The following is a 13290-nucleotide window of genomic DNA, read 5'->3' on the forward strand; positions in this document are numbered from 1 at the left end:
AGATGGTTTTATACTTTGTGTGGTTTTGCTCATAATGTCAAAGTCTTTCTTTATTGGTGCGCAAATGTGTTCATCACTCTTGTAAAACAAGCAAAATGAGACACTTCTTTATAGTCTCAGATAGAGATAACGATCTCAGTTAAAACGTTCCTGTTTTGATCCAGCCTATAAGAAAAATGTCATGTGTAGAACTGTACTTTATGTACTTGACATACTGTGACTACATTGTGAATGACTGCAATCTTACAAACCCGGGGATATTTCCCAAGAGATGGTCCAAAATGAAAAATGATTTAAAGCTAGGGAAATACCCAGTAAGGTCTCCAGAAGGACGGTTTAGATAGATGGAAAGGGGAGAGAAAATTGAATTAAGGAATTAATGAATCACAGAAGAGATAGGTGAGAAGTAGCCATCAAAGAAGTTGTGGGCGAGTTTTCTCAGCGTCAGCTGATGGAGTCCCTGTTTTGGGAAGAATCGGTGCAAAAATGCACAAAACAACTGATGTGGATATATGAAGGGGAGCTTGCCTGAGAGAGGTCCGGATCTACCTATCCTGATGGTCATCTCATCGGAGTCCAGGAACTGGAATGATGGCCCCTCTGCTTTTTCTTTGGCCGTCTTGGAGTCAGGGGGCAGAGCAAAGGCAGTGTGGGGGTCGGTACCTACACCCTGGAAAAGAACGGAGACAAAGATCATGGTTCAGAGACACTACACACAGCACACTGAAACAGTACATTAGGTTGGCAGAATTTAATCAGTGGCTGTATTTCGGTTAGTTCTAAATGGTGAACTGTTTTGAGATGGTTATAACAGAAGCCTCATTCACACAACCAAGTTTGTGCAGCCCCTGTTGCACCTTCACAACAAAGCCTGAACAGCGGATTATTTTGTTCCTCAAGCTATTACACATCCAATCTGAGATACATCACTAGTAGTGATCGACTGAATAAAGCACCCAGTGACCAGATACATTAGGGACTTATAGACCGGACCATGAATTAGAGAGAAATTCCCATTTTCAGATTGCCAAAGTACAGACTTGGGAAACATTATCTTGCCTCTGTGGGCTCAATGTGAATGCATAGCTAGAAAGTGGAGATGGAATGCCGACGGCGTCTCCAGTGTGTCTTTATATCACGATTGCTGTGTGAAAGTGCCTGAAGTAACAGCATTTTCATGTATGTGGTGAAAGTGTAATTTATTTGGTTTTGCCAGTTCAGCTGCACCATAAAGACTTAAGATAACCGATTCAGAAGTCTTGTAGAATAAAATACGTTATAAATCCAACAAAAACATAATGGCTTATTGAATAATGTTATCTTTGATGTGCATTATTTTTAAAAGCTCTACAGAATAACAAAAAGGACATGCCTGCAAGGTTAGTCAGATGAGGCATGGCCAGTTTAGCCTCGGTAAGAATGATTCTTAATGATGGATGATTCTTCAGGTGGTTGCTCCCAGCTAGAAGCAGACGTATCCTTGTACTATAACACTACTTCATATACAGAGCGAGGGACTAATTACAAATATACTACAGCTGTGAGAGTCAACTCATTATGGTTCCCTGAATCAGTCTTAACCTTCCTCCACAGAAAACCCCACACAGCCACCATATACTATTTTCTGATGAGGCAGTTTATAACACTATAGGCCCTGACACACAAAGCCGATAATCGGCCGTCGGTGAGCGTCGGTGTTCGTCTGTCGGCATAGTTTCCCCGGTGTGTCCCGCACGTCGCCACAGGTCGGCCTCCCGCCGGGAGCTTTTCAGCCGATTCGACATGTTGAATCGGCGTCGGCCGTCGGTCAAACAGCTCACTCTGTGATTGGCTGTTCCCAGAATTTCCCAGAATGCTTTTCGTGGTCATTTGCGGACTGAATAAAAAAAAACATGGCGGACATTTCTTATGAATAAAATCAATATTTTGAGTTAGTTTCTGCATAAAAATGCGTTTTGATTACATTTGTAGCGAGAAATAAATATTTTACTTTCATAATATTCACTCAGTGAATGTATATAGTCACTCGCTTGTCTTTTTCAAACCGCGCCAGAATAAAGGCTGATTTATGGTTCTGCGTTACACCAACGCAGAGCCTACGGCGTAGGTTACGTGGCGACGCGCGCCGTACGCCGTACGCCGTAACCTACACCGTAGGCTCTGCGTCGATTTAACGCGGAACCATAAATCAGCTCCGGAGCCGGCAGGCAGAAAATCCCAAAATTTTCAGAGCAAATTTCTTAACAGGCGTAGCTACAACTGTTAGATTTCATCTATTAAACCAACATTTATCTTCCTAAATGATTTATTTCAGCCAGCCATTTATTTTAATTCTCCACAGAGCTTCAGGTGGTTGTGCCGTCTGTTTTGTATTGCACTTGTGTTTTATCAATAAAGCTTTGAAAAAAAAAAGCGCTGTCCTCCTCCTTGAGCCCCTGAGTACAGACTACCGCTGCCTGCTGGTATGGAGGGGAATTACCTCTCACGCATGCGCATAACGTACGTGCTAGTTCGCCGTCGGGTGTCGTATTTGCGGTGTGTCTAGTGAGCCCGACCCAGCCCGACCCAGCCCGACACAGGCGACGTGAGCCGACACAGCAGTCGGCAGAGAGCGGCGACGTCGGGTTGGTGTGTCAGCACCTTATGAGTAAAATGGTTGTCGTTCATGGGTTTTGTGCTGTGGCTGTGAAGCTCATTTCTCAGGTAATCTCTCTTGTTGAAGGTTTTTCGTCATTTACTATCCAGTTTCCAATGATTGCCAGGATTTGGGTTTCTACTAATCCTGCTGCCATTGCTCAGTCATTCAGCAACCTACTGGCTATTCTACCACAGCAACGCTGCTCATTCAAAAGATTATCCCTACACTTACCACCATGCCCTTATACTGTTGGAAAGAATAAGGAAACTGCATTTCAGAGTCCTTTTTGCTTGGAGCTCCATACTGGATATTTTTTACTTTCAGTTAGAGAGGTGTAACAGCTGAATTTCAGGATGAAAGCTTTGGGTACCAGAGGATACACCATTATCATGCCAGCTCATATACAGCAAGAGGGAGTGGATTACTACTTAGCCTTACTTACTTACAGATATTATAGTTCACTTACAGATGATATAGTTCACTTTTAGACTAAATTGCTTCCAAAAGTGGAATGATGTTGATGTTTTTCATCTCAGTTTTGAATTTAGGAAAATATTGAGAATTAAAGGGGTAATTTTTCCCCCATTCAGTTTCTCTCAGTTGAAAAGAGAACAGCCATAAATCCCAGAAAGTCTGTGGTCCAGGTTGATAAAAGGACCACAAATCAAATATTTATTCCCGTGTAAACATAACACCACACGCATGTAAATGAAACACAGAGGAACAAATCTGTCAGTCTGCTTGAGGCATGCCTAGTAGAATAAATGCTTCCGGGGAAATTAAAGTCAGTCATTACAGAGAAGACACTACACTGACTGATGGAGGTCAGACGGATGTTACAATCAGATGTCAGGATCAACAACATTCTCCTCGTCAATCTGATGCTACCAGAATGAAAAAGCAGGGGAGATTGGGGAGAATGGTGAGGGTCTGTGATACTGATGTTTACACTTACAAACAACAGGAAGTCAATCATTCTGGAGTGACAAAGGTCATCCACAAGCCAGTCTTCCCTGCAGTCGAAATCCACTGCAATCCCATGAACACCCATTATTCACATAGAAAATAGTCACCACCAAAAGCTGCAATTCAAGCAATACAGGCTTTAGGTAACATATACTCTATCTGTCATGATTTATAAGAGTACAGATTGTGTGACTTCTTTGGAAGGTTCATCAGAAGAAAAGATAGGGAACAGAGAAGCAAACATCGCTTAGGTATGCAAAGTTACATCTGGGTGAGAAAAGGGAAGACAAAGAAGGAACGATGTTCTTTGGACAAAGAAGTCCAGAGAGAAAATGTTTAGTCGTAATGAACACTGTGACATTTAGTGACAAAACAAACCCAACATACTGAATCTGATAGCAACTTTCAAGCACATTACTGCAAAGGTGATTATTTGCAGCCACAGGACCAGTGCTCCTTGAAACTGAAGCTGGGTCACGCAGAAGGACAACAGTCCAAAGTGCAGATCTACAAACATCTAGCAAATCTAGATTGATTTAGTGACACAAAATTGGAACTTCTGTCAATTCTCTCTAATCTAAAACATCATGAATTAACAAGAAAAAGAAAATCAAGGTGGTCCAGAACCAACCTGAATGAAACAATCAAAATTAAAGCTGCAAGCAGCGATGAACCGGCCCTCGCGAATGCAATTTTCCCCAATAAAGGTCAAGGACTCAAAACTAAGTCCGATGACACCACCCATGACTCTGTATGTCATACCATTCAAAAGTTATGCCAGAAAATAGGGACTACCAAAAATTTACCAATCAGAAGAAGGGGCATGGGCTAATTCATGCCAATGAAGGTCAAGCACTCAAAACTAAGTCCGATGACACCACCCACAACTCTCTATGTCAAACCATTCAAAGGTTATGGCAGAAAATAGAATCTATCAAATATCGACCAATCAGCTACTAGTATCACTTCCTGTTTAACGTTGAAGTTTGACGCGGTGCCACGGCCACGCCATTTCACGAAAACTCACGATTTTGATAAATTTTCATCGTTAACGTCTTTTGTGTCTCCTGAGCGAGTTTTATGTCAAACGGACAATCCTGCTAGGAGGAGTTCGTTAAAGTACGACACGTGAAAATGGAATACACGATTAATTCAAAATGGCCGACTTCCTGTTCGGTTTCGGTCATGGCGCCAAGAGAAAGAAGTTGCGACATGATACAGGTGTGTACCGATTTTCGTGCATGTACGTCAAACCGTATTGTGGAGCTTGAGGCACAACGTTTTCTAGGGGGGCGCTGTTGAGCCATTAGACCACGCCCATTAATGAAAACCACGAAATATCAAATTTTTCGCCAGGCCTGGCTTGCATGCAAAATTTGGTGACTTTTGGGGCACGTTTAGGGGGGCAAAAAGGCCCTCATTTTGTCGGAAGAAAAAATTCCTACAGATACAATAGCACTGTCAGTGCTAGGGCCCTAATAAAACACAGTTACAGGACCTTTAGAGCTGTGCATAAACAAATGCCCAGAAACCTCAATGAAACAATGGAGACTGCATTAAAATTCATGGGTAATGATGTAAGAGACTGATAACGCCATACAGAAAACAATTACTTCAAGACTTAGCAGCTTAACAAAGAGCTACAAGCTACTGAACTTTGGAGAGTACTTTGTTTTCACACACAGTGCCTCTGTATTTCGTCTTTGTTAAATAAACTATGATACTGCAATACAACATGTTTATTAAGGTTAACGGCTGCATTTACCAAATGTCAAGACCTGGTAAACCCAGATTTTCCTTCCGACCAGTCAAATGTTGCAAGAGGTTGTTTTTTTACATGCCTGTTTGTCTCATCTGTGCATGAGCACATGTGCAAGTGTGTAAAGATGTGGTTCTGCCATTTCCCCAGATTCCACTTGAGTTGCAAGCAGTCACACGTGTGCTTTATCAGCCCCCCTCTTGCAGTCCCTGTGCCTGGCTCAGCGCTCTCCTTCTGCATCTCCATGCGTTAGACTCCACCGATCAGCTATACACCACACTTCAGCCTCAGCCTGCTCTGCTGCACATTAACCAACTCATTTCTCCTAACCGCTCGCATCCACATGACAGCAGCGGGAGGGTTTACTCTTCACACCACCTCCATCTGCCGGAAGAATCTGAGCTGATCGCGAACAATCCAACCATCTTCGCTCTCACTGTCAGACCAAGTTTCTTCAATTTCAATCTGCCCCAAAGTAATTCCTAAGCAGTTGTAATCAGCACACACAAACCAGCTGTCAGATTTATCTATTCACAATACAGACTGTGGGATGTTCATTGCAGAGAACACAAATGTAACAGTGCATAAAACTTAAATATGACTTATGTACAATTTTCCAAAGGAACATGTCCATCCAAGACTGGTGGAATGGGAAATGGCAATATAACCTGTTTAATGTTAAGCTATAAAATATATTGATACTGTGTTCATTTTAAAATGAAAAAGGTGTCCACAGTGCACCAAAGAAGGACTGATAAACTCCTGCTTGTCATTCCTGGGATAAACAGATTGTTTTGGTTTCTAAAATGTCCAGGAAAGACAGTAAATTTGGCCATAAGGATGCAACAAACATTTTCCATGTTTAACCGGAGTGTTTTTACTATCCAGTTTCAATCTGTCTTCCCTAACAGAGACCTTGGCATGTAAGCTTGGTTGTTAGAGATCCTTGGGTTGATGACTTGGATCCAATTCTGGCTCAAGCATGTATGCCTGGATTTCTTTGTAGGAAGCCAGAGAAGTTGAACCTTCTCGCTAATAACGTACATTAGGTTTCTTGAAAATAAAAATATCCACTATAGGCATGGGGCGATATACGATATTATCGTATATCGCGATAAAAAACGGCCGCGATAACGTTATCGTGGGGTACTGTAATTATCGCCAATTTTATTTATTTATTTATTTATTTTTTTGGTCACACAAGGCTACCAGCCAGGTAGAAGCCAGTGTTATTTTTTTCATGTATTTTATTAATATTATTTATTATTATTATTTATTTAATATTTTTTCAGAGAGTAGTACAATCCGTGTGCATTTGACTACTGTGGCACTTTATTTTCACTCAATCTTTGTGTTGGCCATGCAGCTTTTATTTTGTATACTACAGAGCAGTGCCTTTATTTTATTATTTTTCCAGAGAGCCGTACTAAGTAGCAGGCAGCCAGCCACTGTTAAAGTATCAGAGAGTAATACAATCAGTGTGCATTTGGCTCTACTTTGTCACTTTATTTCTATTTGTCACTTATTTCTTTCGACTCTCAGGGAAGTATTTTCTTACAAAAAAGTTCAAATAAGTACCGGTACCGGTACTATAGTTTACACTTTGTAATGCATAACATTTACAGTACACTATTTGTTCTCTACCTCAAGTGTCACTGTGTTGAGAATGATTTGAGAATAAATGTTCTGAAGGAACCAGTGGATCCACGGTTAGTGTTTTTCCTTGCATTTTAAGAATTTTATAAGCGACACGCTAATATCGTGATAATATCGTAATAGTGATATTTTTGTCCACTAATATCGTGATATGAAATTTTCATATCGTCCCATGCCTAATCCACTATGACTATTACTTTGACAAACAAAAGGGGGAACATCAAGGTAGGGTGAAGGATTCTATATCATTTCCTAGCTGGAACATTTCTGTAACATTAAGTGAATATCTCTGAACTGCATCCTATACAAATTAGTTCTGTAAACTGGAAGCAAACAGAGCCCACAGAACCATTAGAAACAATGTTCCATCCAATCACCAACAGGAAAAGGGTTTATACTCGAGCACATGGAGTGGGAGGAGTGACTTGGAGACTTGGGAGAGTTCCCCCCCCACCGCAGCAGATGGACTAGCTCTCCATCCAGACATCCCTCACCCTAGTGGAAAACGTATCTAAAATTTATCCTTGTCATGTGCTTGATTGACAGTCAGCTCTGCCAATGGGAATCTACCATCTGTCACTTTCTCATCAGTCATCGTCATGCTATAGACGTCTTATCCCATTTTCAGCTACACATCTCCAAGTTTGTGAAGCTTTCTGATGCCATTGTAATTCCACCCATAATGCTGCTGTCACGGCAGTAAGGCCTTTCCTGTCTAGTACTTTTATACTCAAACTGCCTTTCAGGGGGAAAGTCACAGTCTTATCTAAAATCTCATCCAGTTCTCCAAGAAATAACCATCCAGAAGTGTGACTGGACTTTTAAAGTTACCTGAACCGCAGTTATTCACACGTACAGAGCTCTCTTTTGGCAATAACTTTCCCTACACCCCCCCAATCATTGGTGTTCATTAACATTGTCAAGAGTTTGAATGTTTTATGAACACAGCCAATATTTGAATAGGTGATAACTCGAAAAGGGAAGGGTCTAATTAAATACAAGCGTGTTCCAAAGAGAAAACTACCTGGAAGAGATTGACAGGCAAATGAAACAAGGTTCTTGTGTGGTTTGTCTGACTCAAATGAAAGGGGGGGTGGGGGTGGGGGGGCTACTAGGTGAGTTAGAGCAAACTTTGAATTCCATTTATATTACAACAACAAAGTACACCATAAAAAAGGCCAGTAGAAGCCTGAAAGCCTGAGCACATCGAGTCCATGCTCATCATGTAAATCATCATGAAATGTGCTTTATAAATAAATTTGCCTTGCCTTGGATCGATTTAATGTCAGGAACTACCGGAGATTAACAAATACTTGCTAGACTGAAAATTAATCAGCTCCACAGGCAGGCAGATGTAGGCTTAATTGAGTGTTTTTTGGAAATTGGGCAATTTTATGAACACAGAACCCACGCATTCATTAGTAAACCATTAGCCTAAAAGTGAACGCTTCAATAAACCCATTTAGTCTACAACACAGTAAATCATCTGTCAAAAGCAGGTGAATTCATTGAAAAACCAAATTACTTTCATAACTGAATTAAAAACAAAAGCAAATGATCAGTGGTCGAATGTTCATGTCTCATTCTGAAATTTTATGGTCCAATATTTTAATATTACTGTACTGCTAATGTAATGGCATTAATTTCCCTTTTCTTGACCGTTTTATGACCGAGTGATAATTGGCACTCTGTGCTGGTATGTGTGGGCAGGTCTGAGTAAGTGTGTGTGGCATCGTCAGCTGGAAGTGCATGCATGCGTGTCTGTGCGTCACATCACAGATCAGCTCACACGGCATCTCAGAGAACGTTATTAACCTTCGTTGGCCTTTGGTGACAACCCATGATACGATCTTATCAGCCGGTCCTGGCTCACTATTAACACACTTCCCGCGGCAGCATTTTGACTCTGCTCATCACTGGAAAGCCACCTTGTCATGTTTCCCTGCTTGAGTTGTCTTAAACTGTTGTCTTAGATCAAAACAGTTTATTGGAATTACTTCAATCGGGGGGAAAAAAAAGCAGGATATTGGCAGGATGTTATCCAGGTCTGTTTGATGGCACTGTTTGATATGACCACCACGTGGCTGTCATAGAAAAAATTGAAATCTGCCGTGATCACTCCAGGGAAGAGAAAAGCTGAAATGTTCCCTTAAGTGCATATACAAATCTTAAAACAATAAATTACTTATTACAGTGCTGCTTATTCTTGAGATTTTCTCCCAATTACTGGACCATAACTGCTTTCAACCAAAAACTGTATAAAAAAAAACTGTAGGTTAACTGCAGATGGCTTTTGAAGCATTGTTTTTTGTCTTACTGCACAGTGACATATCGGCAGGAAACAAGTACTGTAAATAGGAAAAGAAAAGGAAATATTTGTAAAAAGCAAGTCTGGAAGAAAGCTGGAACCAGCCTTGACTCAGTTACTACAACTTACCAATTTTAAGCCTGGCAGGCTCTGCTTATGCCAACGTATGATACTAACTACATACAGTGGCTAGGTCCAATGCGAATAGCTTAGGGCCACGAATGGGCCAAACTGGATCAGCCAAAGGGAGTTTCCAGTTGGCATCCTCTAGTTAGCCCTGCCTCGCTGCCTTCAACCAGGGATGGTGTAAGTAGCTGCTTCAGGCTTCTGTGCAAAGTTTCATAACATTCATCTTCCAGAGCGACATGAAACTGGCTGGAGTGGTCTGTTATCACAGCTAACAGCACAGGTCATCACAATTTTAAAGTTAGAATGAATATGTATTGTTGGGTCACAATTCATGGGTCCCAAGCAAGCACCAACCATCTAACTCGCAGATTGAAGCTATTATCACTTCCCCATCAGCTGTGGTCATGCTGAGATGCGAGGCAAAGTAGTTGGCATTTAGTTTTGGGAAAACAGTGTTTCACCACTTAAACATCTGAAATGCGACATTCATTTGTTAATGTCCTCCAGCGGCTTTGAAGATATTTCAACAAAGATCGCCTGAAGGTCGATCTTTGAAAGGAGTTGTGTGAATGGTGCGTTGTCCATTCTTTTCTACAGTCTATGATCACAACTCAAGTCAAGGCAATGCTAGGCACCAAGTAGGTAAAGTAATGACAGCTAGCCATTAAACTTGCCAGCTTACAATAATTTAGCTTAAAAAATTGTGGCTTTATATAATTTAAATCGAAATGTTGCATTATATTTCTTTTTTTTTTGGGTCACTGCTGTTAAATAGGGCAATTGCTAAATTGGGGTTAGAGGAGATTAATCCACTTAATACACGTGATGCACTTCCTGGATTGAGACCACTGGAGAGAGTCAGGGGAGGGGAGAACCCAAAAAAACAAAAAAAAAAGGAACTAAAATTAATCCCAAGTTTAAAAGGTCAAAGGTGACGCCAAAAACTCAGGCAGGTAGGTCTTGTAAGTACCTCTCCTACTTCAGGACATTTTCTGCACTGTTAAGAAAATGTTACTTTAGTAGGAAGATGTTTCTGAAGGCCTCTTTTCCAGGGTTGTTCCTGGTAATTGAGACATGTGTTAATGATCCAGAACTCCCTCCTGTGGAAATACACCTAATGAGGTCTATAACCTCTCTAAATAAGAACTAAGCGTTTTTGTGTATTAATTTGCCATAAAATGAGATCTGATCATCTATTAGTGAGATCCAATCAAACATTTTAGGTTTTCTGTTCATAAGAATTTGCTTTTGTGATTTCCAGGGGTGTAAACTATATATAATGTTTAGTGCTTTGGTCAGTGCTTGCTGTTTTTGAAGGCTTTTATAAATAAAGTTGGCTTGGCTTGGCTAAGAAGCATGATGCTTCAAAAAAAAAGAAAAAGAAATAGCTAAAAGTAGAGGTAAAAATCAAAAATCAGCTCTGAAATAGTTTCAAAATTCATGAAAAACAAGAACCAGATCCCTGCATTTATATTTTTTCCAATTCGTTTATCAGTGCCGGTGGGTGCTGGAAATGCACACAGTAAATCAACATCAAGAGGTAAGAGAACAATAATTGACAACATTGAAATGATTTATGTTGTCATCAAACGAGGCAGTGACAGACTCACAGTGGTGTGTGGCTCTGTAATTTTACATCCCTACTCTGAAAACAAACAGTAAAAACCAATGTGCATAAGGCTGGAAAGGGATATAAAATAATAGTGTTCATTTATTCATCAGTCAAATGGACAAAAAAGGAATGAAAGGATAAATTGCAGCACTTTTCTACTGTTCCTGGAAGTGCCACCCTGCCAATTGACTGAGGGTAAACACACACAGTAAATGCAGACATCACTTGAAAAGACAAACATCTTTGTTCTTGAGTTTATAGGATTCAAGACTCTGAACAGCCAGGGCATCTCACTGCAGAAAACCAGCGAGGAAGCTGCTGCTCTTCAAAAAAAAACAAACATTGCTCTAGGCCTCGAGTTTACCATTTACCTTTGAGTTTAGCGGCCAAATAGCTATTGACTCAAATTGTTCACTTATTTTTTCTTCCAACTGAATACTTAAAAAGGTGAATTTGATACATAGACAGAAGACACAATAAATAAATGACAAACATTAATTGCTTGTGTGTTATCAACTTGAATACATTATGTTTGTCTATTATTGTGACTTGGATGAAGATCAGGTTACATGTCAAAGTGCTTTGGTGCAGAAAAAGGGTTCACAGACATCACTTTACATCTGCAGTCACTGAATTTGTGTGATTTGTTCAATCACTTGCCAGCTTGAGTTCAAAGCAGAAACTGCCCCATTTCTATCAAAAAACTGATATTTACACTCACACAAGCGCACAGGAACACACTGCCTTGATGACTTGTGAACACTTCTGCTATCGTCCCCCTCATATTACTGACTGGGCGCTGCGTATTTGATCAAGCGGACCCGAGCTTCTGGTGTTCACACATCAACAGAAAATCTTCAAGGAAAATGTTATTTGTGCCTCAAAGATTTCAAACAGAGCAGATGAAAAACTCTGAAGAGCTCCTTTCTCACAAATGAATGATTGCATGTTATAGGATGGATACGTCTGTGACACTATGTCAACAACATCCATAACAATCCAGCATAAAAAAGGTTTTAGAAAACAAGTTTCATCTTGAGCTGGGCATGAACCAAAAGTTCAGTTTAAGTTAAGAGTGTAAAACGGCTGCTTAAAAAAGGACTCTGAAGTGTTGATGAAAAGTTTGTAACATGCTTTGGTGGAAATAGTTCAAAAGTATCTTTTTCTGTCTTAAGATCTCTATTAGGCAAATGGGAAATTAGCTGTGGTAAGGCAACTTATTTTTCAAAGAGAAAGACAAAAGAAAGTCTTCAAAAGGCCAAAATATTCATCAATGAAACATGAAGAGCTGCCATTTTAATACATTACTTTAATTACAGCAAACTCTTGTCACCTTTGGCACATAAGCCAACTGATCTAGTTGAGTACAAAGTTGCTACAGCCAATCAAATGAGCCAACCGCAACATTAGTTACCAGTATTGTTTAACACTCAGCTAGTTATGGTGCAAACAAAACAGATATGGAACTGAAAGCCTCACCTACCCGAGTGGCTGAACCCGTTTCCACTCATGCTTGGCAGGTGCCCAGCAAACAAAGTACAAACAAAAATGTACGTATATAATGCTTTATGATGGCACAGGAAAACTCATTTACTATGCAAAGTTGTACAACTTCTTTGTTTGGGATCACAAGACCTTCACAAACCTTTTTTAGTTGATGTTCATTTATGGAAACTTTTGTTTTTATTTTGAGCCGAGTTTTATGCAACAACAGCCTTGGAGTGACCCTTTCAGGCCAATGTATCCTCGAATAGTGACTAGAAAAAAGTTCCTCAAATCCAAATGTTCACTTGTGTCCACCAGCTGACTGACAGGTCAACGGGACTGCCCTCCCGACACTGCAATCACCCAAATAAATGTTGCAGATATCACAGCTACACCAGAGAGCTGTAATGCATTGTCCTCTTTCATTTGCCTTTTTTTTCAATAAGTTCATTTGCATCTAAATAAATGGAGACCAGAGCTTTTCCTCTAATTAACAGTCACTCTGTCATCCCCCCTCCCCTCACAGAAGAACACTTAAGCCAATGGTGCTGCCTTTCCATCCTCACTGACATTTAGAAATAATCAATGGTGGGACACAATGAGACAGCAGTCTTTTTTTGACATCCCATTAAATCACGGCTAGCAGTTGGGAAATTACATATTAACGCATTATGTTGAGTGCATCTTCCCCTTTTGGACACAACACTGCAGAAAATGTCTTTTAAAATTTTTAAAAA

General features: G+C 40.4%; 1 protein-coding gene across 3 annotated transcripts in view; it reads right to left on the reverse strand.

Annotated features, from left to right (window-relative positions):
* Positions 1-13290, reverse strand: part of LOC133419214 (zinc transporter ZIP11-like) — a 191287-nt gene that overhangs the window by 69579 nt on the left and 108418 nt on the right. For 2 of the 3 annotated variants that reach the window (XM_061708252.1, XM_061708253.1), the window contains exon 5: positions 529-670. In XM_061708252.1, coding sequence (XP_061564236.1) covers positions 529-670 — 142 coding nt within the window. The remainder of the gene's footprint in view (positions 1-528; positions 671-13290) is intronic. The other variant, XM_061708254.1, reaches the window with a different exon arrangement.

Source organism: Cololabis saira, chromosome 19 (assembly GCF_033807715.1).
Source record: "Cololabis saira isolate AMF1-May2022 chromosome 19, fColSai1.1, whole genome shotgun sequence".
NCBI lineage: Eukaryota > Metazoa > Chordata > Actinopteri > Beloniformes > Belonidae > Cololabis > Cololabis saira.